The sequence below is a fragment of the Loxodonta africana genome, chromosome 6 (genome assembly GCF_030014295.1).
Source record: "Loxodonta africana isolate mLoxAfr1 chromosome 6, mLoxAfr1.hap2, whole genome shotgun sequence".
NCBI classification, from domain to species: Eukaryota; Metazoa; Chordata; class Mammalia; order Proboscidea; family Elephantidae; genus Loxodonta; species Loxodonta africana.
This window is the reverse complement of record NC_087347.1, coordinates 59,792,270-59,820,128: the sequence shown is the minus strand read 5'-3', so window position 1 is coordinate 59,820,128 and position 27,859 is coordinate 59,792,270. Positions and strand designations below refer to the sequence as shown.

The 27,859-nt window shown below is 35.5% G+C and overlaps 1 protein-coding gene across 1 annotated transcript; it reads right to left on the bottom strand.

The window, feature by feature from the left end:
* Positions 1–112: 112 nt before the first annotated feature.
* On the bottom strand, positions 113–27,133 carry ZSWIM2 (zinc finger SWIM-type containing 2). The gene is made up of 9 exons (XM_003406177.3): positions 26,848–27,133; positions 24,483–24,559; positions 22,145–22,185; positions 12,381–12,591; positions 11,109–11,360; positions 6,049–6,133; positions 5,060–5,160; positions 2,563–2,716; positions 113–1,450 (listed from the first exon to the last, which is right to left on the bottom strand). The coding sequence occupies exons 1-9, from the start codon at positions 27,010–27,012 to the stop codon at positions 650–652; spliced, it is 1,887 nt and encodes a 628-aa protein (XP_003406225.1). The 5' UTR covers positions 27,013–27,133; the 3' UTR covers positions 113–649.
* Between the last annotated feature and the right edge of the window lie 726 nt (positions 27,134–27,859).

The window sequence follows — 27,859 nt, the reverse complement described above, 5'->3', positions numbered from 1 at the left end:
TCTATATTTAAATGAATATTTTGAAATAATGATTATTTTGTTAATACATTAAGTTTAAAAAAAACAGATCACTTAACATTGTATCAAGAAATCTGATAGTGCTTAAAATATTTTTTGAAAATAATATAATAGAGCCATTATAGATGTGGCATAGCTTATAATATCCTAAGCATATTTCTATTTCATGTATAAGAAAACTCCTTTAAGGAAATATAACTAAGAGAAAGCCACCATCTAGATTTTCTTACATGTAGTGTGATTATTAGAGCAATAAAAACGCAAAAAATGCACAAGTTACCTGGAAATAATCCCTGCATGTTATAAGCTACCAAGTAGAATGTTTGAACAGTGAGTCAAAGCGAGGAAAATCTATTTCCTTAATTTAAATAAAAACATTTTTAATCAGTGTAAAATCAGAAATAAGAGCCCCCCAAATTATTCATAATTCATACTTATCACGACACCTTTAAGAGAATGGAGTAATTTCCTTTAAATGTGATAAGTTATTTGTAGACAAGTTGGCAAAATTACAACAGAGAATTTTACACACATTTGTCAAGAGTATATATGTGTCTTATATGTTGTACAAATAAAACATTTTTTATGCTCAATATTAAAATATTTTCTGATGTTAATAAAAAATATTTTTTTACAATTGAACTCCTTCCATTATTAATGATAGCTCAGTACTTTTTGTACTTAAAGGGTGAGATATAGGCCTTCTCGATAAACGACTACATTTTTGTTCCATTTTACCCATACAATTATCATACCTTTTAGACAAACTAAGTTTAGTTTTACCCCAATTGACAATAAGATTTAAATCCTCTGGAAGTAAAGTATTTGACCTCCTGCTGTTCTCTCTTATTTTAGTACCAAGAGACTTCTGTGGACGGTGCTTAATATGCTTAGAGTCTTTGATCATCTTCTGGCTTTGACCAGTGTCACTGATACATGAGCTTCCCAGTGTAGTAGGACATATAACCTTGTGATTAATAGAAGGAAGACATGTTTGAGATGACATTTTCCCAAGTGATCCAGTGGGTAAATCTTGAAGATACCTGGGGAAATGTTGGCTAATTTTATATTCATAGATTAAATTTCTTGAATTTGAATCGCCTAATTCAATAGAGTGTAGATTATCTATTATTATATTCTGACACATATCTGTTGAACTTTGAGGTGTATTCAACTTTTCAGAATTCCCTTGAGGTATGCCAGGTAAAATTCCAAGTCTATTTTGCTTTAAGACTAGTCTAGTACCAGGAATAAAAAGTTCTGGTTCTTCCTGCTTTGATGGATGAATGACGTCTGTGTTTGAAACCGACTGATGTGCTTGTCCATTCGTTGCTGTATCTTTACAGATTAAAGGATTATATATAACTTGTCTATCAATAGGGCAGGAATTGCATTTGTGAAGTAACCAGTTGTCAATACATTTCCTGTGAAACTTAAAAAAAAAATTTCGTTAATTAGGCCTCTAATTTTCTTGTTTATAATATATATTATTTATATAAACATTTCCCAGTTTCATAATTTTGTGACTATTAAAACCATTAAGCAAAAACAGAAGGGTAATCATAATTTATCATGCTTTATGGAAATATTTTGAAGAGATTCACTCATAATTGGTTACAGATAGATCTTCATTTTCAACATTAAAATGGAAATCCCATGGATATCACTTTTGTAATTTTGCTAAAAGCTCACTACTTATTCAAGTCATTAATTTCATTGCTGTCTAATTATTTCTAATGAATAAAAATTATTAAAAAATAATGTCATAACCAATTAGAGCTTAAAACAGATCTGATGACTGTAAGATACAAAACAAATCACATTCTTGGGAAAAGAATACAAACTGTCAGACATTTTAAGTAAGGGTGACCCTAAAGATATAAAATTTTATTTACTGAAACAATTTTTTTCTACAAAAAAGTTACTTATTAATTTTTGTCTAACTATCTAGTGATCAGTCAATCTTAGACTTTGATTCTAGTGAGTTCATATGAAACAACTATGTCAATTTCAGTGTTTCTGCTTCCTATAATCACAAAAACACATAAAAACATGTTAGTACTCTATAATTCTTTTCCTTTTTCAGATAACTAAATAACAAAATCTGACTGAAAGTGCCACTTCATCTTCCCTAGATAGTACATACACAAATGAACCCTAATCAGCAGGAATCTATGCTCAGGGGCAAAGCTGCATTCTCACTAGGCTCTGCAACAGCTCTTCTACATGTATTCTGTAATGTGAACAACTCTGAATGTATGCGACACAACTAAAAAGTGAAAGGAGAGACTTGAATTATCATTTCGTTTGTGAAAACTGGCGCTACAGTGGAAAACCAAAAAAAACCAAACCTGCTGCCATCAAGTCAATTCCGACTCAGAGCAACCCTGTAGGACAGAGTAGAAATGCCCCATAGAGTTTCCAAGGAGAGCCTGGTGGATTTGAACTACTGACCTTTGGGTTAGCAGCTGCAGCACTTAACCACCACGTCACCAGGGTCTCCTCCTACAGTGGAAGGCAAACTAAAATGATGTGATTTTTTACCTTGTGAGTACATGGTAGCAATCTTATATGCTGACCAAGATGAAATGCCTTCAGACAAAGTCGACACTGGTAGCCTGGAGCAAGCAATTTACTATTCTTTGTAATCAGTAAGAAAGGCAGTGACTTTACGATCTGTTTTGGTGTATAAACCTGGCTGAATGAGAAGCAGCAGAGAGACGGAATGTTCATAGATTACAGATCAGGGTGTAATCAATAGCAAACCTCCATATAAATAATACAACTGAACCCAAGGTTCTTTTGAACTGAAGATTATAAATCTTATACATTATAAAGTTAAAAAAAAATCTATTGCATTGATCCTAAACCAGATGAAAGTAACTTCAATATCAACTTCATAAAGAATAAAGTTTAATTTAGTCATTTCAAATAAAAATACTAACCTGAAATTTTTTGTTTGCACTTTTTAATGTCAGTGAGACCAAAATTTTGATAAAAACATATGCTCAAATTATTTCTGTCTAAGCAACATGTAGGTATGTGTTTAGAAAAATACAACCCAATTTGCTTTGTCATCTGGTAGGAAATGAGGTACATGGTAAAAAAAAGAAGCAACGTTAAATATTCCAGGAAATCAGTAGATCGTAATCGATGAGGAAATTCATTTTCCCTTGGGTATATGGTTTACTATTTCAGTGTGTTAGATTACATTAATGCAACTCTAAAAGTAGCAACCCAATTTTTGTACCAAAAGTGTCAACCAATGTACTAAGGTGATCACTGTGAATTAACTGCTATTTGATGCCACAGGTAAACAAAGAAAACAAATATTTAAAGTAAAAGCGTGGTTAAAAAGTCAGATGCATTCCTATTATTCAAAAGAACAAAGTTCAAATATATTCTTCAGGAAAGTTCATACTTCTCACTACTCTGGAGATATAGCCCATCATGATACAGAAATTGATTTTACTAAGGTCATCTGGGAAACCCTGGTGGTGTAGTGGTTAAGTGCTACGGCTGCTAGCCAAAGGGTCAGCAGTTCAAACCCATCAGGCGCTACTTAGAAACTCTATGGGGCAGTTCTACTCTGTCCTGTAGGGTCGCTATGAGTCAGAATAAACTTGACAGCACTGGGGAGGTCATCTAATTATCAAATTTAAAAAATTGCATTTTTACTACACATTTAGGGTTGTTAAACACTCATTTTAAACTCTCTCCTTAATTTATTCCATTTTTCTGCCTAGTATGCTTCTCTTCCCCTAATGCCTACCCCACACCTCAATATCTCCTAAGTCTAACCCCTAGAATATAACATATAACTCTAACAGGCTGAAGCTATCAAGCCAGACCCAGGGGAAATGAGATGGCTGTAATAGGCTTATATTATACCCCTAAGGCATTTTATGCCCCACAAGAGCTGTGATAGCTAAGTAAGCATCCAAAATATGCAAAGCACCCACACAGTATGGGCTAAAGAGCCATTGGGATTTGTATAGAAATTAACAGTATATTTTTCAGTGAGAACAACTATCATTTTTTTTTGGATAATCCATTGAAATTATTTTTAAAAAATTATTTCAACTTTATCTCATTCTTTTAAAAGTGTCTTTCATGTATGTTTTATAGTGTAAATAATATATTAATAATACACAGCATGTTTAATTTTATTTAATTGATAAGAAGCATGACAAAAAGTCTGGAGGCCTCTGTACTAATAAACAGCTCAATCAATGTTCTGAAATATGACCCATCAGTTTAGCACTCTTCCTTCATGTTCATGGAGTAGAGGGTTAGGGAGAAAGAGGAATGATGCAGAGAAGACTTCCTTCCCCCTGAAGTTAAATACCTCGAAGACAAATATCAAATCCTCCTGCATCTTTTATATAACTTATGTCCGTCCATTTCGATTTTGCCTTTATTTGAATGATCATTTGATTAGTGAAGAAACCACTATATCCCTAACCTAAAACAAACAAAAAACCTCATTGCCATTAAGTAGATTCCAACTAATGACAACCTCATGTACTTCAAGAGTAGAATTGTGCTCCACAGGATTTTCAATGGCTGTGAGCTTATGGAAGTAGATTGCCAAGTCTTTCTTCTGCAGCACCACCGAGTGGATTTAAACCACCAACCTTTCAGTTAGTAGCTGAGCATGAACTGTTTGTACTACACAGGGACCTAATAATAATGACAGATAACATTATTTGAATATTTACTATGTGTTATAATCATTTTGTACTCACAAAATTTCTATAAGCTTGGTTCTATAATTATTCCCATTTTAAAGATGAGGAAAATGAGGCAGAGAGAAGCAAAGTAACACCCCAAAATCACACAGGCAATATGTGGTTGAGCTAGGATTAGATTTAGGTAGTCTGACTTGCTCTTAACTTGCATATTACAATGTATCCTAATGTTTAGTAGGTGCTCAGTAAGTATTTATTGAATGAAGGCATGAATAAAACTTACTCAAACTGAAAAATTCTTCATAGATCCCATCCAATACAATGAATGTAAATTTCACTTAGAATCTTACCTTTTCGTTTTTTGAAAATGTGGTATCTCTTCTTCCATACCTGTATATTTTACAATTTCATTTGATCTTTTTTCTAGTGGCCTCCATTTTTGGTTTCTTCTCTTTAATAGATAAAAAGTAGATGTTACTTTGCAAATCATGGAAATTTTTATGATGCGAGTTAAAATTAGTAGTAATATCAATAACATAATGTGAATAAAACAGACTCATAATTTTACAACATACCTATTATTTTGTATCACATTAAAGAATGGACAAAATGTTTCTGTGTCTAATATACTATTATACAGCTACTATAATGACATTGGAGCCTTGGTTGCACAGTGGTTAAGCATTTGGTGACTAACCAAAATGCTGGCAGTTCAAATTCGCCAGGTACTCCTTGGAAACCCTATGGGGCAGTTCTACTCTGTCCTGTAGGGTCACTATGAGTTGGAATCGACTCAATGGCAAAGGGTTTGGTTTTTCAGTATAATGAAATTACTTTTTAAGGTAAAAATATTGATCAGTAATGATAATGGCAAATGTTTAATTTTAGCTTGTGTAGTAAGTGGAAAATAGCATTATTATTCAGCATCAAGAGATACTTCTCTTTAAGTGTGCAGTTCAAATGATCTCAACAAAATCTTGTGTTTTATTATTAATGTAAGAAATTAAAAAATAAATGGTTGTCAGTAATACTCTTGTAAATCAATTTGTAATGTAGAAATATTTTTAAAATTAATTTTCAAATTTGATAGCTATAATTGCTGTAATTAAGATTTATATATAATGTCATCAGATGTTTGTTAATGTGTCTAATTTTATAAATTACTAGTATAAGAACTGGTTGCCTTTTACATCTCTATGCAAAAGAGTTCCCTAAAAGCACCCTAGGTTTTATTAAAAACGAATCATTTCTATTCCAGCATGTTACCTATTCTTATTATTCTCAGATTTACAACAGGACAAATATAAATACTACATTAAATTTAAGGTGGATACTGTACCTCACGAAACATAAATTTATGGGAAAGATGGCAGCAGTTACCAAAACATTCCTGGCATAAGTGATATTCAATACATTCAGTACACCTAAAACACAAAGCACCAAAAAACAAACAAACAAAAATCCAATTATTTGATGGTTTTTGGTGAAAAATTCTAGCCTTAACTCTCTGGGAACTACCCAGTTATGAGAAAGTCCACGTCCAAGTCACATGCTGTATTACTTTTCTATTACTGCTATAACAAATTACTACAAACTTACTAGCTTTAACATAAACTTATTACCCTACAGTTCTATAAAATAGAAGTCTGACGCAGGTCTCACTGGGATAAAATCAAGGGCCTGGATGAACTATATTCCCTTCTGGAGACTCTAGGGCATTTCCTTGCCCTTTCTAGCTTCTAGAGCCTGCTCCGATTTCTGGGCTTGTGGACCCTTCCTTCTTCTTTAAAGCAAGCAATGCTGCATCTATGTCTTTCATCCACAGTCACATTTCCCTCTGACTGTCTGCCTCCTCCTTCTACTTTTAAGAACTGTGTCATTTTATATTAGGCCCACCAGGGTAATTCAAGATAATCTCCCTATTTCAAGCTCAGTTGATTAGCCACTTTAATGCCACCTGCAATCTTAATTCCCTTTGATGGTGTAACCTAATGTACAGGTTCTGGGGATTAGGACATGGGCATATTTGGATGGCCATTACTTTGCCTACCACACACCCTTTCCAGGTTGCCTCCTTATATCACCCCAGCTTTCATTTATCTCTTTCTTGAAACTCCTAATAGTATCTACAACCTATTAGACATTCTATCATTTGATTATTTTTTCACTGAGTGCTAGCGGTATATTTAGCAGCATTATTTCTTGAAAACAGGAATTACAAGCCCTTCTTTTCCTGGCAGAACAGAGAGAAGTAAATGTATAAAAAGTTCTCAATAAAAACCACTGATGAATTAATACAACTTCACTTTCCACAAAAGCCCAGTCCAAGCTTACATTGTTTATTAAAAAATTAGACACAGCAGACCATATTAATGTACTCGCAGCAATATTCACCAAATAAATAAAATTCTGCGCAGCAGTCACATAAACTTACTTTTTTATTCCAAGCTGTCAATGATTTAGAAGACTACTTTCATGAGAAATTTGGGAAAATACGTTCTTCAGAAAGCTTTGAGAAGGAAAGTGCTAATTTATTCATTATTATGTATTCATTATACATACAGGGAAGATTCAGTGGATGACGGCAATGGAGCAGTTTATTCAATACAGCAAAATATACCGGGCTAGAAACAGTTAAGTATTTCTATATTTTAACATACATCTGATATTTCTGGAGTTAACTTCTTAAAGATAAAATACCTATGTTACTAAACTCCATGAAAAAGGAATTAAGATGGTTTCTAGTATATAATCATCGAAAAGTTTTTTCAGGGTGATGACTAAAATTTAGAGTTTGAGGGGTTGAAAGGAGAGTGAAGTCACAGCTGATGAAAATGAGTTATTTAATTTATAAAAGAGGATTGAGATTGAGGTGAGTAATTGTCAGCCAACTCTACAAAGGAGAAGTTAAAAGAAGAGAAGATATTCTCAAAGGAGAGTGTACAGCAGTGGGCACAACAGCAGAGAATGCCCATAGTTAGGAGCAGGAGCCTTGGTGGTACAGTGGTTAAGAGCTGCAGCTGCTAAACAAAAGGTCAGCAGTTTGAATCCACCAGCCATTCCTCAGAAACCCTATGGGGCAGTTCCACTCTGTCCTATAGGGTTGCTATGAGTCAGAATCAACCTGACAGCAACTGTTTTTGTTTTTTGGTTTTCCATTAGGTTACATGGGAAACTTCTTTTCCAAATATAATACAGAAAAACCAAAACAAACCCAACAGGGCTCCCTAACTATCATGCATTTCAAAAGGAACCCACCTTGACGCTAAATGCATTAGAATCAGAATAATGTACTACCTGTGAGGTCCAGAGGCATAAAAAATGTCTGGTGTACTATTAACCACTGGTAACGAAAGGGTATAATTAAGACAGAAGGCTAGTCCAGGACAGAGAGAGCAGTTAGAAAGCTCAGAGTGACAGAAGAGTACATTGTCCTTAACAAAACAGTTAAGCAAGATTTAACCATCTTTGAGATAATCTACCTAAGCCACACATTAACCCGCTGAGAAATATATAAGCCCTGAGAATTTTACACTGTGGCCCTCGCACATCCTTGTTTCTCACAGTTGTTCTTACCAAACTCCTCTTGAATATGTAACTTCAGTTAGCCTGTAACTCTTCCTATCTGTCCCTCTTTTTTTTTTTAGTTTTTTAATTTATTTTGTTGTTGCTGAGAGCACACACAGCAAAACATACACCAACAGTTTCTACATGTACCATTTAGTGACAGTAATTATATTTGTTGAGTTGTGCAATCATTCTCAATTTCCTTTTCTGAGTTGTTCCTCTCCCATTAACATAAACTCACTGCCCCCTAAGGTTCCTATCTAATCTTTCCAGTTGCTGTTGTTACTTTGATCCCATATAGATAGTTCCTAAAAGAGCAAAATGTTCAAGGCAGACATTTTTTACTAATTAAGCTAAGCTATTAAAAAACAACAACAACAACAACAACAAAACCTTCTTTTTTTCACATTGTTTGGCTTTAAGAAGTCTTCAGAGGATATTTTTGTTTTAAGGCTTAAAGATGATCTCAGGCAATAGTTTCAGGAGTTCATTCCGCCTCCATGGCTCCAGAAAGTCTGAAGTCCATGAGAATTTGAAATTCTATTCTGATTTTCCCGCTTTTGATCAGGATTTTTGTATAGAATCTTTAATCAAAATGTTCAGTAATGATAGCTGGGCACCATTCAGTTTTCCTGGTCTCATGGCAAAGGAGGCAGTTGTTCGTGGACGCATTTACCAACACATTCCATATGCTCCTCTCCTGACTCTCCTTCTGCTGTTGTTACGGGCAAATAGAGACTAACTGTCATGCCTTGAATGGCCGTTTGCAAGCTTTTAAGATCCCAGGCACTAAGCAACAAACTAGGTGGTAGAACTGAAGCACTAAACACGTTATTAGGCCAATTAAGTGGGATGTTCCATGAAACCATGACCCTAAACCTCCAAACCAAGAAACCAAATCCTATGAGGTTTTTGCTTGTACATAGTCTCGCCAGCTACTTTTTTTTTTTTTTTTGTCATTGTTGTAAATATATCTCTCACACAACTTTTGCCAATTCTTTTTACAGGTATACAACTTATTGACAGCAATCACAATAACTGACTGTGCAACCCTACCCTTAACCCATGTGATATCTCCGTCACTGCTAACCTCGCCTTTCCCCTTCCTCCCCACCTCTGGTAACTTTGTTCCCTATATATTTGCCTTTTCTTGTCTTTTTATATAAGTGGGTTTATACAATATTTGTCCTTTTGTGACTGACTTATTTCACTCAGCATAATATCTTCCATATTGTATGTATCAATACATATTGTAGTATGTATCATACATATGGAAACCCTGGTGGCATAGTGGTTAAGTGCTACAGCTGCTAACCAAAGGGTCGGCAGTTCGAATCCGCCAGGTGCTTCTGGGAAACTCTATGGGGCAGTTCCACTCTGTCCTATAGGGTCGCTATGAGTCAGAATCGACTCGATGGCACTGGGTTTGGTTTGGTTTTGGTTTTATCATACGTATTGTAGTATTTATCAAGACTTCATTTCTCCTACTGGCTGAGTAGTATTCCACTTTATGTATGCCTATCCACCCCTCTTGATAACATCTAAATTGCCCAAACAATGGCTGCTAACCCCCAAAATCAATCCTTCCCTTTCTTAGAACTCTCTTTAACCAACCTATCCTGGAACTAGGCTGTTAAAAAAACCCAAGCCCATTTCTGTTGAGTAGATTTTGACTCATAGCAACCCTATATGACAAAGTACAACGGTCCCATAGGGTTTCCAAGGCTGTAATTTTTATGGAAGCAGACTGCCACATCTTTCTCCCACAGAGTGGTTGGTGGGTTTAAGCTGCCAATCTTTTGGTTGGCAGACAAGAGCTTAACCACTGCAAAAATTATGCCCTTCCTCCTGAAGTTAGAATGCTTGTTTGCAGCCTTCTCAGGGCAGCCATTTTCCAATAAAGACTTGCTAATGGTGTTCTGGTTGATTTTCTTCTATGTTATACATAAAACAAAGGACTATAACAACTCAAGGAAGAAAGATATCATTTGCTGTTGGGGGCGATAAAGTTTGTGATTTTATGAGTGAGTTTTTAAAAAATATATACAATTTAAGTTGTGTTCCTCATGATGTAACTCAAGGAAGATTTAAAAGTAAACTAACATGTTTTAGAATTTTTTTTAATAAAGAGTGAAAGAAAATATTCATTTTTGAATATACCATTAACCTAAATTTTAATTGTTAAGAAAACAATTTCTCAGGCATAGCAATTAGCTGATGCATTATTATGGAAATCTTGGGAAAGTCTGAGAGTTACAAAGGTAACGAAAATTTTTTTTCTCTAATAATTATCATGTTGTTGTTGTTCTTGAGGTACTAAACATGCAAGAAAACAAAACCCACACCCATTATGATTTGGAGTACAGAGCTCGATTAAATGTTCAGTCAATCTAGTCAATAGCTTTGGCTCAATCCAAGGAGTTTTTGCCTCCACAATGACCTTATTGGTGGTTGAAAGACTGTTCCAGGAGAGTGAGAGGCACAGCAGGGCTCTGAGCTTGGAAACTCATAGATCAAAGTAATAGTGCCTGTGCCCAGAGCTTCTAGGATGGGATGGTACTTCAGACTCTCAACCTGAGTGCAAAGCCAAATATCCTTGACAAAGTAAGAAAACAGGTATTTGGAGTCTTGAGATATTGGGCTGAGATTGATGACCTGTCGGGAAATCTTAGAAAAGCAGACATCCTTGTAGGCAAACACACCATATATATGAGGAAGAAGACATACTAAAGGATAGATACTCTAATGCTTAAAGTTTACTAAAGTAAAACACAAACAAAACAACCCAAAAAACGTTAGAACACATACTTATAATTCACCGGTGACACTTACTTGTAACACTTCCCTTCAATTGGAAATTGTTTACAGTTATTACAAGGAATTCCAAGGTGTTTGTCCAATCGCTCTTTCTCAGCTGCAGTCACAAGTTTGCTAGAGTTTTTGAATTCCTCTAAAATAAGTTTTAATGGTGCAAAGTCTTTCCTGCACAGAGGACATTTCAACATGGAGTTGTTCATCATTGTATCCTGATAATTAATCAAGATCTTCATGCATTTTATATGAATACTATTGCCACAGCCAAACCTGTCAGAAAGGAAATTCAAATTTACCATATATATACAGCAAAATTATCTATGTGTGTGTGTAATTTTGTGTGCTATCATCTTTATTTTCCATAAAAATAGACTTCAAACTGATTTTCCAGATATAGCTTGATTACACACACACACACAATTTACTTACTTATGTAAATATCTAGCCATCTTTAATTTAGAACATCAGAATTCCAAACATAAATTCTCCCCCATTCCAATGACATGGTGAAAGATTTTGCATCATTAAACTATTTTTTTATATGTTAGATGAGAATGAATATAGTCTTAACACAAAGGAAAATTATAACAACAATTATTTATTATTGTTTTTTAAATAAAATGCTTCGCTAAGGGCAGGGGCACCACCTTATTTTTCAGAATTCACACAATTAGTGGTAGTGCCCAATAAACATTTGTTGAAAGAAATAATATTTCGGGAAATAGTTAATAATTTGAAAATACGCAATGGAAGGAGTCACATGAAAAACTTCAATGTCGATTAAAATTTTGGCAAATAATCAGGAGGAACAAAGAATGAAAAGTTTCAAGAGCAAATGGTTGCCCAAATTTTCCAAGTCCAAATTCACAGTGTCTTGAGTATGAGACCCTCAATAAACATTTGGCATAAATAAAATTTTGGATTAACTACGTTTAAATACAGGATTTTGAAAACTGCAAGGAATTTTTAAAACTCAAAGCAAAATCTTTACTTACAGAAAACTCTTTGTAAATATTGTAAGCTGTAGCATTTACTCATGTGTATAAAACACGTGGAGCTACATTCTAATTCTCATCCTTTAAAATGTGGCTTAGAAACATTTAGTATAACAACAGATGTCTCACAACATTTATATTAGGAAACAAAAGTTCACCAATTATATATAGATCAGTTGTAGGTAAAGCTTTCTATTGTTTCTCTAACAACATGCCTCATAACATAATCAACTGCAAACATTAAATTAGAACTTTTTAAAATAAGTTTTTAGAATCCAAAGAAAAAATACATCACCTGCAAAAGGTGACAGGAAGCTTTTTCTCTAAAAGCACTTCTTGACAAATAGAGCAGATATCCTCTGAACCAATTTCCTTCTGCTTTATGTGCCCATCCTCTTCAACATGTGTATTTTCCTCATTTGTTCCTGGCTGGGGAGTTTGAACTCGATGTATCCCCTGGAGCAAGTAACTGATTTCTCCTTCTGTAAGACCCAGCTGGAAAGCAGCTAGTGAGAAACCCCAAAGTATTAAAATTGGGTGGTATCTTATTTATCTAGTGTGGCTATAACAGAAATACCATAAGGATTGGGCTTTAAGAAGCAGAAATTTATTTTCTCACAGCTTTTTTTTTTTTTTTTTTTAGGAGACTGTTGTTGTTGTTAGGTGCCATCGGGTCGGTTCCGACTCATAGCGACCCTATGTACAACAGAACAAAACAGTGCCTGGTCCTGTGCTATCCTTACAATCGTTATGCTTGAGCCCATTGCTGCAGCCACTGTGTCAATCCATCTCCTTGAGGATCTTCCTCTTTTTTGCTGACCCTCTATGTTACCAAGCATGATGTCCTTCTCCAGGGACTGTTCCCTCCTGATAACATGCCCAAAGTATGTGAGACATAGTCTCACCATCCTTGCTTATAAGGAGAATTGTGGTTGTACTTCTTCCAAGATAGATTTGTTTGTTCTTTTGGCAGTCCATGGTATACTCAATATTCTTTGCCAATACCACAATTCAAAGGTGTCAATTCTTCTCTGGTCTTCCTTATTCATTGTCTAGCTTTCACATGCATATGAGGTGATTGAAAACACCATGGCTTGGGTCAGGCGCACCTTAGTCTTCAAGGTGAAAACTTCACTTTTCAAAACTTTAAAGAGGTCGTTTGCAGCAGATTTGCCTAATGCAATGTGTCTTTTTTTTTTTTTTTCTCTTGACTGTTGCTTCCATGGGTGTTGATTGTGGATCCAAGTAAAATGAAATCCTTGACAACTTCAATCTTTTCTCCATTTATCATGATGTTGCTTATTGGTCCAGTTGTGAAGATTTTTGTTTTCTTTATGTTGAGGTGTAATCCATACTGATAGCTGTGTCTTTGATCTTCATCAGTGCTTCAAGTCCTCTTCACTTTCAGCAAGCAAGGTTGTGTCATCTGCATAACGCAGGTTGTTAATGAGTCTTCCTCCAATCCTGATGCCCTGCTCTTCTTCATATATTCCAGTTTCTCGGATTATTTACTCAGCATACAGATTGAATAGGATACAATCTGGACACACACCTTTCCTGACCTTAAACGACCCAGTATCCCTTTGTTCTGTTTGAAGGACTGCCTCTTGATCTACGTGCAGGTTCCTCATGAGCACAATTAAGTGTTTTGGAATTCCCATTCTTCGCAGTGTTATCCATAATTTGTTATGATTCACACAGTCGAATGCCTTTGCATAGTCAATAAAACACAAGTAAACACCTTTCTGATATTGTCTTCTTTCATCCAGGATCCATCTGACATCAGCAATGATATCCCTGGTTCCATATCCTCTTCTGAATCTGGCTTGAATTTTTGGCAGTTCCCTACTGATATACTGCTGCAGTCACTTTTGAATGATCTTCAGCAAAATTTTACATGTGTGTGATATTAATGATATTGTTGGGTAATTGCTGCATTTGGTTGGATCACCTTTCTTGGGAATAGGCATAAATGTGGATCTCTTCCAGCTGGTTGGTCAGGTAGCTGTCTTCCAAATTTCTTGGCATAGATGAGTGAGCACTTCCAGGGCTGCATCTGTTTGTTGAAACATCTCAGTGGGTATTCCGTCAATTCCTGGAGTCTTGATTTTTGGCAATGCCTTCAGTGCAGTTTAGACTTCTTCCTTTAGTGCCATCAGTTCCTGATCATATGCTACCTCCTGAAATGGCTGAATGTCAACCAACTCTTTTTGGTATAGTGACTCTGTGTATTCCTTTCATCTTCTTTTGATGCTTCCTTCCTGTGTTGTTTAATATTTCCTACATAGAACTGTTCAATATTGCAACTCAAGGCTTAAATTTTTTCTTCAGGTCTTTCTGCTTGAGAAATGCTGAACATGTTCTTCCCTTTTGGTTTTCTAACTCTAGGTCTTTGCACATGTCATTATAATACTTTACTTTGTCTTCTCAAGCCACCCTTTGAAATCTTCTATTCAGCTCTTTTACTTCATCATTTCTTCCTTTTGCTTTAGCTACTTGATGTTCAAGAGCAAGTTTTAGAGTCTCTTCTGACATCCATTTTGGTCTTTTCTTTCCTGTCTTTTTAATGATCTCTTGCTTTCTTCATGTATGATGTCCCTCCACAACTTGTCTGGTTTTTGGTCATTAGTGTTCAATGTGTCAAATCTATTCTTGAGGTGGTCTCTAAATTCAGGTGGGATATACTCAAGGTCGTACTTTGGCTCTGGTGGACTTGCTCTAATTTTCTTCAGTTTCATCTTGAACTTGCATATGATCAATTGATGGTCTACCCCTGGCCCTGTTCTGACTGATGATACTGAGCTTTTCCATTGTCTCTTTTCACAGATGCAGTTGATTTGATTCTTGTGTATTCCATCTGGTGAGGTCCACGTGTATAGTTGCCGTTTATGTTGTTGAAAAAAAGTATTTGCAATGAAGAAGTCATTGGTCTTGCAAAATTCTATCATGTGATCTCTGGCATCATTTCTATCACCAAGGCCATTATTTTCCACCTACTGATCCTTCTTCCTTGTTTCCAACTTTTGCATTCTAATAACCAGTAATTATCAATGCATTCTGATTGCATGTTCGATCAATTTCAGACTGCGGAAGCTGGTAAAAATCTTCAGTTTCTTCATCTTTGGCCTTAGTGGTTGGTGTGTAAATTTGAATAAGGTTTGTATTAACTTGTCTTCCTTGTAAGCATATGGATAGTATCCTATCACTGACAGCGTTGTATTTCAGGATAGATATTGAAATGTTCTTTTTGACAATGAATGCAACACCATTCCTCTTCAAGCTGTCATTCCTGGCATAGCAGACCATATGATTGTCCAATTCAAAAGGGCCAATACCAGTCCATTTCAGCTCACTAATGCCTAAGATATCTATGTTTATGTGTTCCATTTCATTTTGATAATATCCAATTTTCCTAGATTCATACTTTGTACATTCCACGTTCTGATTATTAATGCATGTTTGCAGCTGTTTCTTCTCATTTTGAGTCTTGCAACATTAGCAAATGAAGGTTCTGAAAGCTCGACTCCATTCGTGTCACTAAGGTTGACTCTACTTTGAGGAGGCAGGCTGCTTTTCCCCAGTTGTATTTTGAGTGCTTTCCAACCTGAGGGGCTCATCTTCTGCCACTACATCAGACAATGTTCTGCCTCTATTCATAAAGTTTTCACTGGCTAACTCTTTTCAGAAGTAGACCGCCGGGTCCTTCTTCCTAGTCTTAGTCTGGAAGCTCAGCTGAAACCTATTGGCTCTGGGGGCAGGTCCTTATTCCTTTGTTCCTTGGTGATCTTCGTTTGGTGTGGCATCTATCTTCCCCCATCTCTGCTTGCTTCTCTGTCCTAATCTGCTTTTTTATATCTCAAAGGTAACTGGTTTAAAATACACCCTACACTGATATAGACTCGTAACATAACAAAGAAAGCCCATTCCCAAATGAGATTATAACCACAGGTATAACCAAAAAAACCAAACCCACTGCTGTCAAGTTGATTCCAACTCTTTTTGACCCTATAGGGTTTTCAAGACCATAAGTTTCTACAGAAGCAGACTGTCACATCTTTCTCCTGTGGAGCCACTGGTGGTTTCAAACCATTGACCTTTCAGTTAGCAGTTGATTGCTTTAATCACAGTGCCACCAAGGCTTCTTTAGCCACAGGTATCCTGTTGGTATTGCATTGATTCAGAATCATAGCCACCCTACAGGACAGAGTAGAACTGCCCCACAGGGTTTCCACAAGTATAGAGGTTAGGATTTATAACACATACTTTTGGGGAACACAATTCAATCCACAACAGGTGGTAACTTGGAGATACAGAAATGTTGTAATAACTCATGCTGAATGTTAGAATTTTCTTTCAAATATCAGAAAGATAATTTTAGTTGAATTATTATACTGAGTTTTACCATTTCCGTGTATTCCTTTCATAGTCAAAAGGCCAGAAAAGAGTCATTTATAAAAATGGGTTTTTTTTTTTTTTTTTCGTTACTGAAGAGAGTCTGTGGAAACAGTGCATTATAAAAATTTTTGGATTAATTATACGATAGTGCATTCTTGGACTGGTGTCATGATCATGTCTTAGTCTTACAATTTGATCTGTTCTCACCTGTTTATAAATATTTTATGAACATAAAATGGTGATACATGGATGAGAGTATTAAGAGAAACAGTGTAAATATGTAAAGGAGAAACAGGGATACCTGAGTAGCTAGTATAATTAATATTTGTTAGATGAATATATGAACGAATGGAAGAGCAAGGCTCAGTTAATAGTGCCTATTTTTCTGTCTTGGTTTTGTCTAGTCCTGGTAGCAGCATCCTTTACAGATTTGGTCAGTTATCTCTCAGGGCATTTTATATTGCCTGTAGTCTTAGGATGTACATTCTTTGAATTCTAAATTTTCACCATCCTGCTGTTCTTAAAAGAAATTGCGTTCTAAATGCCTACAGTTTGATCAGGGAATCCTAGCATTTTATTCCCTGGCCTACCCCCATATCTTTCTGCTTCTCCTTAACACATTATAATTTAAATACAAGCTATTATGGGTCTGCCTGGTTTTCTTCATTTTATACATATAGATGAAAAAGAATTATTTGCAAGATAATGAAAAGCTCTATTTTTTTTTTTTTCTGGAAAGCCACCCATTGTCTTAAACAAGAAAAATATTGAAAACATCAGAGTTAGATTTCACTACAGAAACCTCTGTTCCTTGCCTGCAGTGGGGTGGCAGGTGGAATGTGGGACGAAGTCAATACTTTAATTAACAATTACTTTGAGGGCGGAGGTCTATTTGTCACAAAGACACAGCAGCATCTGCTCTCTAAAAAGGGGAAGAAAACGAAAACAAGAGATTGTTCTTTGGGGAATAAAGATTCTCTGTGGCAGGCTGAAGCATAAAAGTTCATAAAAGGAATAGGCCATAACCTGTTCCATGTGGTATAACATGAATTGGAATATAAAAACAAACTCTTCTGAAATTAATTTTGAAAATTAACGTATGACACTATAGAAGAATATTCTGAAAGAAAACAGCAAGGTAGCTAACCTTACCAGGTATCACAATGTGTTATTAAAAGCAATAAATCTAAAAATATCTAAGAGCTCACTAAATAATAAGCATTATGAGCAAGGATAAAAAGAAACACTATCCAATAGCTGTTACTGAGATAACTGGGGGAAATGTTGAGAAATGTAATTAATTGAAACCTAATACCAACCTTGAACTAATACCAACACAACTGTAAATGGATGTTATAATGAATAAAAATAAAAATATTAGAAAAACTGGCAGGAAAAAACCCAAAAACCTAAAAGAATAGCATTAGTATGGAAAAAAGGTAACTTTTAAAGGACTGAAAGAATAAACATGAAAGAAAATAACTGATTTAGCAACACACCAAAAATCTGTATGTATAAAAACCGTTGAAAGCCATATTGGAAAGAATAACAGATTAGGAAAAATTTGCAAAGAAGGGGTAATCCCTATAATATTTGGCAAGAGTTTATAATTTGATTCCAGTAAATAAACAGCCAAAGTGCAATTCACATATGAAGATGTACAAACAGTAAATGCCACAATGGAAGATGTCCAATTTCATTAGTGCCAAAAAAAAGGATGAATCAATAAAACTAAATAAATTCTACTGAATAAGCTATAATAAACAGATGTGACAGGTTTTTGTCTTGCCTTTTGTCATTTCTCTTTTAAAAAGGTCACTTGAGGGCATTTTAGATCTTCTGAAGTTTTTTTTTTTTAAAGGTATGTCAAATGTATGAGAAAATGGAAACTACTTTCTTCTTCATTTACTAAGAATGAGTAGATTACTATGAACCTTGTATGTGACATTTTCCCCGTTTTGTGTGACTGTCTTTTTTTTTTTTTCTAAATTATAGAAATACTATTAATGTCAAAATGTTTCCATGTATCTTTAATTAAAATCTTTGGGGACTTAAATATGCTGTTAATATCTTTCTTATATTCTTAAGTAATATGGTTAAAACATGAACCCCAAAACAACCAAACTAACATAATATTTATATATTGCTGAAATTACTGTAAATCAGCAAAATTATTTTAAAGAGCAATTTCACAATACTTATGGGAGGCAGACATAAAAACTTATTTTTACTCCAAAATTAAACTAAAGGAGAATTTAAGTCAAAGAAATATTTGGAAAGAAAAAGCTTCACATATAAAGAATATGACAAATATTTACAGATAAATGTCTAATAATGGAAAAATATTAAATGAATTATGGTGTATCATATTCAGGGGAATATTATTTAGCAATTGATGAAGTTAATTATGGAGATTGTGTAGCACTAAAAATATAGAGTGTGTGATAAAAGCAGAACACAGAATTACAACAGACTATTTATACACATAAAATAATAAATGGAAAATTGAAAATAAAGTTAATTATATCTTTGTGGTGAGAATTAAAAAAATTTTTAATGATGTTTTTATTTATGCATAAATATTTAATCAAAAAAGGAACAAAGGACATTTACTAGTCATTGTATTTACAGGAAATGCTTAAGTGATGTCTACATTTTTTTTGGAAAACATTTGCTGGATAATGGGGAAAAAAGAGTATTTAGTATTCAAAAACCAGTATTTTTCATAATCAAACTGCTGTATCACCAAAAAATAAATGAGAATCTCAGGTTTCGTGTATGTAATAAAAAAAAAAAAAATTTATAGCAGGGTGCAAATAACTGTTTGCAGGTTTGTGTTAGAAAAAAATCTATGAATGACGTTCAAAACACCCCTCCTCTATTACTAGTAACCATCTGGTCCACACTCATGTGCATACTTCATATGATCCTAAGTAAATTGTTTACAGCTTTGTTTGGATTATTTTAATTTTCACATGTATTTGTTCCAGCTTTCATTTAAGTGACAAATTTCAAGGTAACTAAGACTCTTATTTCCTTTGAACTGAATATTTCTATACTGTCTTGTATTATACTGAGTACTTGGGATTTTCTCAATTTTCACTAACTAAAAATTCTTTTAAATATAAAAACCCATTGCTACTGAGTCAATTCCAACTCATAGTGACCCTATAGGACAGAGCAGAACTGCCCTATGGGGTTTCCATGGAGAGGCTGGTGGACTTGAACTGCCAACCTTTTGGTTAGCAACTGAGCTCTTAACCACTACACCACCAGGGCTATTTTAAATATAGCCCTGAAATATGGAAAATCTTTTATTTCAGTGGGAAGCACAAACTTTCAAACATTAATATATAGAATTAAATTGAAAATTTTATTAAGCACCTATTATAGAACGATATTTATAAAAGAATAAGACATGGTTTCTGCCTTCGAGAAGTTCAAAGAATAATACAACATAAAAAACTGATCTATTTGAACTTGCTGGTTTTGTAGATCAAAATCATTAGAATATTAGCAAATACGATTCAACATGCAAAAATCTTCTAGCAGCATGCCTGGCTAATAGGCAATAGAATATTTGTTGAATTTAATTGGGTAGAGCTGAGCTGTTCAATATGGTAGCTATTAGCCACAGGTGACTACCGAGCACTTGAAATGTGGCTAGTGTGACTGAGAAACTGAATTTTTAATTTTGTTTAATTTAAATTTAAAAACTCGGAAAACTTTTAAGTATGTTTGTAACAATTTGGGTATTTATGTGACTCTATTTTTCAACTGATAATTTCATGAAGTCTAAATGCAGATCAAGTATCTTCAATGAAAAATGTGTCTGAATTGAGATGCCCTGTAAGTATAAAATATACACTAGATTATGATTTAGTATAAAAAAAAGAATGTAAAATATCTCAATAATAATTTTTATACTAATTACATGTTGACATGATATTCTGATATATCTGGTAATATATATTAAAAACAATTTTACTTTTATTAATCTGGCTACTAGAAATTTTAAAATTAAATATGTAGTTTGCATTGTTTCTTTTAGACAGCCCTAGTACAGAAGCTTGTTCAAAATATTAAGAAAAAACTGTAGAGAATAATTAATACTTCAGAGAGGAGATGAAAACTTAACTTCAGGTGGACAAAATGGAGAAATGGAAAAGAAAACAATACCTATGAAATCATACAACCTAATTACTCTGCATGAAGGGACTGGGAGAGAGGATGGAGGAGACTCTAAGTGACATTTCAGAAAGAACCTTTTGTCTACAGTGTGAAGGAGAGATTAGAAAGCGCAGGCACAGGAAAAAAGGAGGCTACAAAGATAGTACTAAAGGATGATGAAGGTTGAACACAGGTGAGAATGAGGATGAACATATGGGAACTCTGTTAAGATACAGTTAAATGCCACCATCACTGAGTCGATTCCAACTAATAGTGACCCTATAGGACAGAGTAGAACTGCACCATAGGCTGTAGTCTTTATGGAAAGAGACTGCCACATTTTTCTCCCTTGGAGTGGCAGGTGAATTCAAACTGCAGCCCTTTCAGGTAGCAGCCAAGTGCTTAACCACTGAGCTACCAGGGCTCCTTTGAGATATAGTTAGGATGTAAAATAAACATGATTTGTAGAATGACAAGATCCACAGGAGAAGAGGATGGGAGAGGAGAAATCAAGGAGAATTTCAAGGTTTCTACCTTTGCTTATTAAATAAAAAAGGAAAGCTGATATGTGAGGTAGGGAATACAAGATGGGGACACATATGAGGAAATTTAAAATGCCTGAGGGACTTCCAAATGGAGCTGCACAGAGGCAGCTGGAAATACTGGTCTGTTGTTAATATGTTAGCATCAGTGATATAGAGGTAACAGGATAAAAGAAAATGGGACATTTCTAAGGGGATATATAGGGAATAAGAAAACATTACAAAGTAGAACCACGACTTCTTGAATTAAAAAAAATTTGAAAACTGATTATCAATTACTTATGAACATTTATTAATAAATATAAAAACGCAGTGTAGTTCTTACATCAGTCTAGTATAGGTCAAACAACTCAGCTGCAGGGAACACTTTCATAATGACAGTGTCTTTGTTATAGAACTTACTACTAAGTGAAATGACCTTTTATAAATTAGTTTTCTTTTTATTTTGAGATATCTGGAATCTAAAGTTGTACAACTATAAGTCTTATTATAAACTCATAATTAAGTACTGACAACAATTATTGTTTATTTAAAAAAATTATTTCTTGCATAAAAATTTCAGTCATTAGACATTTTTGAATGAAATTATGTGCCATACCAGCTGTCTAGTATTGGGATCTAAAAAATTACACTTGCTATTTTTTATCACAATTAAGTTTAGATGCAGTAATCAACACAAACTTTTGCTTAAAATAAATGAGGGAATTTTTTGTACCCAATTCCTGGCCATTGTTCCATCCCTATTTTTATTATGTGCCTTTGAGTTTGAAAATGGCATGCAAAGTTACATTTTATATTAAGGAAGAAAAAAGTTCTAACTCTTTTAAATATAACAAGGTGGGCTCCAGAGAGTTGTCAGATTCTCTAGAAGTATAACTGTCTAAATTAGAATATGTCTAAATAAAAAATTATTAAATTTATTTAATTCGAATCAGTAAAAAACAAAACTTACATTCATGACTCCTTGGAAGCTTGAATTTTTTCAACAAGATCCTAATTTCAGAAGTAGAAAAACAGAAATTAAACATTTATTTCTGACATAACCACAAAAGTCATTATTTAGATTTAATTTTAGAATAGGAATAACATTACACTATTCATATTGCTGAAAGTATTATGAATAAACTTAAAACTCTCACCAGCTCTTCTGTTACAAAAGTAAATTTATGTTTTCAAAAAGCAGATGTGAATTAAAGGGTGATTAATGGAAACAAAATACCTCTGCAGTAAGGATATTTGCCAGAAGGAATCCATGTATTTCTTTATGACATATAGTTATTCACAGAGAGAAGTTAGCGAGAGAATTTCTATATTTGTATTACTTTCTTTAAACCTCCCTAGAAATGAAGCAATTTTCTGGGTATAGTATCAAATGAATGTTTTCCTACATATATGATAGGAAAAATACTGTATGACATAAAAAAATTCAAAACTCACCAATTAAAAAGTAATATAGCTTGTATTTTTAAAGTGAGAAAGATATGAAATACTTGGATTATATTTCCATTGAATGTATGGTTAATATACTGTACAAAATGAATTAATTACATAAAAATTAGAATGTCCTGCCCTGACAAAGCTGACATAAAATAAAAATGGCAAAAATTTACTTTATGTATGATCATAATATCAAATTGTAAGTTTTGGAAGGACCATATTTCACATCTTTATGCCAACCATATCAGGTAACTTGTGTCCATAGATGATCAATAAAAACGATTTAAACAACGACAAAAAAATCTGGTAAATAAAATCATTAGAAATATGACATACACAATGTTTTCTCAACATCTGATTTTTTCCCAAATAACAATTAAATGTTTTTCTATAATAACATAACTAATGATTTGTTGCTATCAGTATAGGTAGATAAAACAAAATGAGTTCACTTTGGTTTAAACTAAATTGAAGGAAAAAACTTTTTTTTCATTTCTGGGGGATTTCCTATAAACAATTAAGTTCTGGCAATAGAGGAAAAATTTTAGATTATACAGAAATAATTTCTAGTAGAGTCCTACTTCTATCTTGAAAGACTCATAGCCAAATACTCATTGAAAAGGAAAATCTTCTGAAACTTGGCCAACCTAGGCCAGTATGAATACTTTAAATTCCTGTGTCTATGCAAGAAAAGATCTTATTAACTATATATAAGACTATATTAACTAAAACAATTTATTAAATACAAAAGTGTTGTAATCAACAAAGTAAAATAAAAACTGACATCTTAAAAAGATTTCATTTTACTTGGATCCACAATCAACAGCCATGGAAGCAAAAAAACAGCAGTCAAGAAATCAAAAGATGCATTGCATTGGGTAAATCTGCTGCAAAGGACCTCTTTAAAGTGTTGAAGAGCAAAGATGTCACCCTGAAGACTAAGGTGCACCTGACCCAAGCCATGGTATTTTCAATTGCATCATATGCACGTGAAAGCTGGACAATGAATAAGGAAGACCGAAGAAGTGTTGACACCTTTGAATTGTGGTGTTGGCGAAGAATATTGAATACACCATGTACTGCCAAAAGAACGAACAAATCTGTCTTGGAAGAAGTGTGGCCAGAATGCTCCTTAGAGGCAAGGATGGTGAGACTACATCTTACATACTTTGGACATGTTGTCAGGAGGGATCAGTCCCTGGAAAAGGACATCATGCTTGGTAGAGTACAGGGTCAGCGGAAAGGAGGAAGACCCTCAGCAAGGTGGATTGACACAGTGGCTGCAACAATGAGCTCAAACATAACGATCATAAGGATGGCGCAGGACTGGGCAGTGTTTTGTTCTGTTGTGCATAGGGTCGCTATGAGCCGGAACCAACTCGATGGTACCTAACAACAACATGCAAGAAAAATGCAAACAAATGGATTTTCAAGCAAACGGTATTTTTGGGAATACAAGGTTCTTGAAGAACAGTAATGTTTCATAATGAACCATATAATTATCATTTGTGTAACTGTTCCACATTATCATCAATGATGTGAGTTAGGAATTTTTTTTTTCTGTTTTATAGTTAGAGTTCACTTTTATATACCATGAGAATCTAAAGATTGATTTTTTTTTTAACATTAACCTTAAGAACATGGTGAGGTGGTAATATGTTTCTAAATTTAAACCTTACTCAATTTGCAGAATGAAATAAAATACTGAAAAGTATATTGGTAAGCTATGACCATTTAATGTTGTATTCCCCAAACACCAAATTTCTTTAATCTTGAAGTATTCAGACCATGGAAAAGGAAATACATGTAACACACCTTCCACTGTGGAAGATCTTCATTACAAAGTCACTTACCAGCAGATATGTTTACAAAGATCCCCTCCTTTCAGAAATGTGGAACAGTTACATGAATGAGGATTTCCTAGGAAAACCTTTAAAAAAAATGCATACTGTTTAAAACTGTAAGTTAGTTTTTAGTTAGAGCAAAACTAATTTGATAGATAATGGGATTAAAAGGAATTTGAAGATGTAATATAGTTTAAACCGAAAACCAAACCTGTTGCCTTCAAGCAGAGTCTGACTCGTAGTGAACCTGTAGGACAGAGTAGAACTGCCCCACAGAGTTTCCAAGGTTGTAAATCCTTATGGAAGCAGATTGCCACATCTTTCTGCCGTGGAGGGGTTGGTGGGTTTGTGCAGAGCTTTCAGTTAGCCTAAACCCAAAAACCTACTACCATTGAGTTGATTCTGACTCACAGCAACCCCAAAGGGTATCCAAGCCTATAAAAGCTGATTGCCACATCTTTTCTCCCATGGAGTCACTGGTGGTTTCAAATCGCAGACCTTTGGTTAGCAGTTGGTCACTTTAACCACTGCACCACCAGGGCTCCTTTCTGACCTTCTGGTTAGCAGCCGAGTGTTTAGCCACTGGTGTTGCCAAAAGGTTGAATACAATCTAGCTGGAAATCTTAACTCTTGACCGATTTTCACCTCCATATTCTTTGCTTTGGTCAACAACTTGCATTATCAGTTAAGATCCCGTTTAAGTGACCTGTACTCAGGCAGGTGAAAATACATCTAATTTTAAAGGCTAAAAAAAAAAAAAAAAAATTCCTATAACCTCTCACAAACCACTATTTAGCAAACCTTACCCAAAGCACCTCATAAGGAAGACTTGGCAATCTACTTCTAAAATACCAGCCATCGAAAACTCTACGGAGCACAGTTCAACTCTGACACACACAGGGTCACCATGAGTCTGAAGAGACTCCACTGATATCCCTGCTGGTGCAGTGGTTAAGAGCTACAGCTGCTAACCAAAAGGTTGGCAGTCCAAATCAACCAGCTGCTCTTTGGAAGCCTATAGGGCAGTTCTACTATGTCCTATAGGTTCACCATGAGTTGGAATTTACTGAACAGCAGCAGGTTTATTTTACTGGCGACTGGTAGTAGTAGCACTGTAAGGAAATTCTACCTTGGGAGCCAACCTAAACACCTTTTATCTACCAGTTGCCATCAACTGCATTCTGACTTATGGTGACCCCATGAGCGTCAGAGTAGAACTACGCTCCATAAGGTTTGCAATGGATGATTTTTCAGAAGTAGATGGTCAAGCCTTTCTTTCCAGGTGCCTCTGGGTCTACGGGGACGCCCAACTTTCTAAGTGTGAAAATTTGCACCACCCTGGGGACTCCAAGACCTTTTTATAAGGTAACTCAAGTTGGATATTTGTTTTGTGCATTTAAACTGGTGAGTTTCCTTTATGAAATTTAATTCTGTTCACGAAGGGTTAGACTATATTAACTAAAACAATTTATTAAATACAAAAGTGTTGTAAACAACAAAGTAAAACAAAAATTGACGTCTTAAAAAAACACGGACTAGTAAGCTGTATTCGGTACTTGAAATGCATGACACTGAACTAAAAATGTCCAAATCAACTCTTGGGAGGTGATATGTGGATGATTTTTGAGGGGTGAGGGTAACCAAAACCAAAAAACCCACTGCGGTGGAGTCGATTCCGACTCATAGCAACCTTATAGGACAGAGTAGAACTGCCCCATAGAGTTTCCAAGGAGCGCCTGGCGGGTTTGAACTGCCGACCCGTTGCTTAGCAGCCGTAGCACTTAACCACTACACTACCAGGGTGTCCAAGGGGTGAGAGTAGGGTATGCAAAAATGAAAAGATTTGTGATCTTTCAGCAAAATTAAAAATAATTTTTATTAAGACTTGCAAGGCATCATCATTTTAAACCATACTTTGAAAAGACCACGTTATGGCTTTAGAATGAGTAAAGAATAAAAGGAAACCAATTCGTTTACTTAGCAACTATGTAAGGTATGCAATCACACTGCAGGAGTTTCACTTCGTTTGATTAACAGGGCTAGTGATCGCTAAAAACAGAGCCAAGAATGGATGTAATACAAACCACGTTTCACTCTTTCAGGCCTAAAGATCAAGGTCTATCATCTTAAGAGCTGGATGCAATTTAGAGTCCTAACCTCCAAAAAATAAACTTCTCTAACAAATACTATTTCCCTCGGTAAGTGCACATCTTTGGGGTTGGGACAGTCGCGAGGATGCATTCGACTTCGGAGTGCGGTAGCGGTAGCGAGTGTCCGCAGGGATTGTGAGGATGGCTAAAGACACAGCGCAGACCTCACGGGAAAGGCGCGGGCGGAACAGGCAGACAGGGGGCGAGTTGGGGGCGGAAGTTACTCGGAAATCCCTGTTCTCCGGCTCCTCCTCCCTCAGCAGGAAGCCAGTGGGGCCAATCTCTCGTAGAAGGTAGATGCTGCTACTCAACGCCTGGTCTTGCTGCCAGCTGAGGTGGTCGCTCACGTGTCTTCGTCTTTCCGAGGTCTTATAGCCTCGGCGAAGCATCCTGCCTAAGTGCAGGCGGAGGCGGCGCCTCAACTAGGCTCTGCGATGCGTATGCTAGCCTCCATGACAACGGCGTGCCGGCTGGTTTCCTTGGTGATGGTGGTTGGGCTCCGCGGTGTCCCAGCGTGCCTTGCGCCGGGTGAGGGCTGGCCACAGAGGTACCGGCGAGCGTCGATTCTACAGCTCAGACCGACCTCCGCGCCTTCCTGAACTGTGTTCCTGAGGAGTGTTTGCGGAAGCCAGCTGGCCGACTTAAAACCTGGCGGCCAAAGGTGTAGTTGTCAGATCTCTTGCAGATGGTTTGCTTTCTTCTGGTTCCTCGCCTACAGGGCTGGTGAAAATCTGCATGTTAGGATATTGGACAGCCCGGTTACATTTTGAGCTCTGGATGCTAAAATCATCCTGTGATTTTCAAATCATTGTCTTTATCAGAAAAAACAGCAACAAAACCCCAAACAACCCATTGCTGTGGAGTCAGTTCTGACTCACAGTGACCCTGTAGGACAGAGTAGTACTGCCTTATAGGGTTTCCAAGGCTGTGATCTTTCCGGAAACAGACTACATCTTTCTCCCGCAGAGGTCGATCTTTGAGGTAGCAGTCCAGCTCTAAACCACTGCAGCATCAACACCAGGGCTTCATCAGAAAGCCCTGCGTATGTTTTGACGTGCAACGGTATTTTACAAACATTAACCAATTGTCTACTATGTCCACAGTCGCTGGGGGGAGACCAAAGATGTAGAAGACAGGAGGTCTAACCCCTAGAGAGCTAGGACCTTAAATCCAGTGTGTTTAATGTGTTGGTCTTAAATCGAGGGAAGCATCTCTAAATTGCAGGTTTGGGTAGGA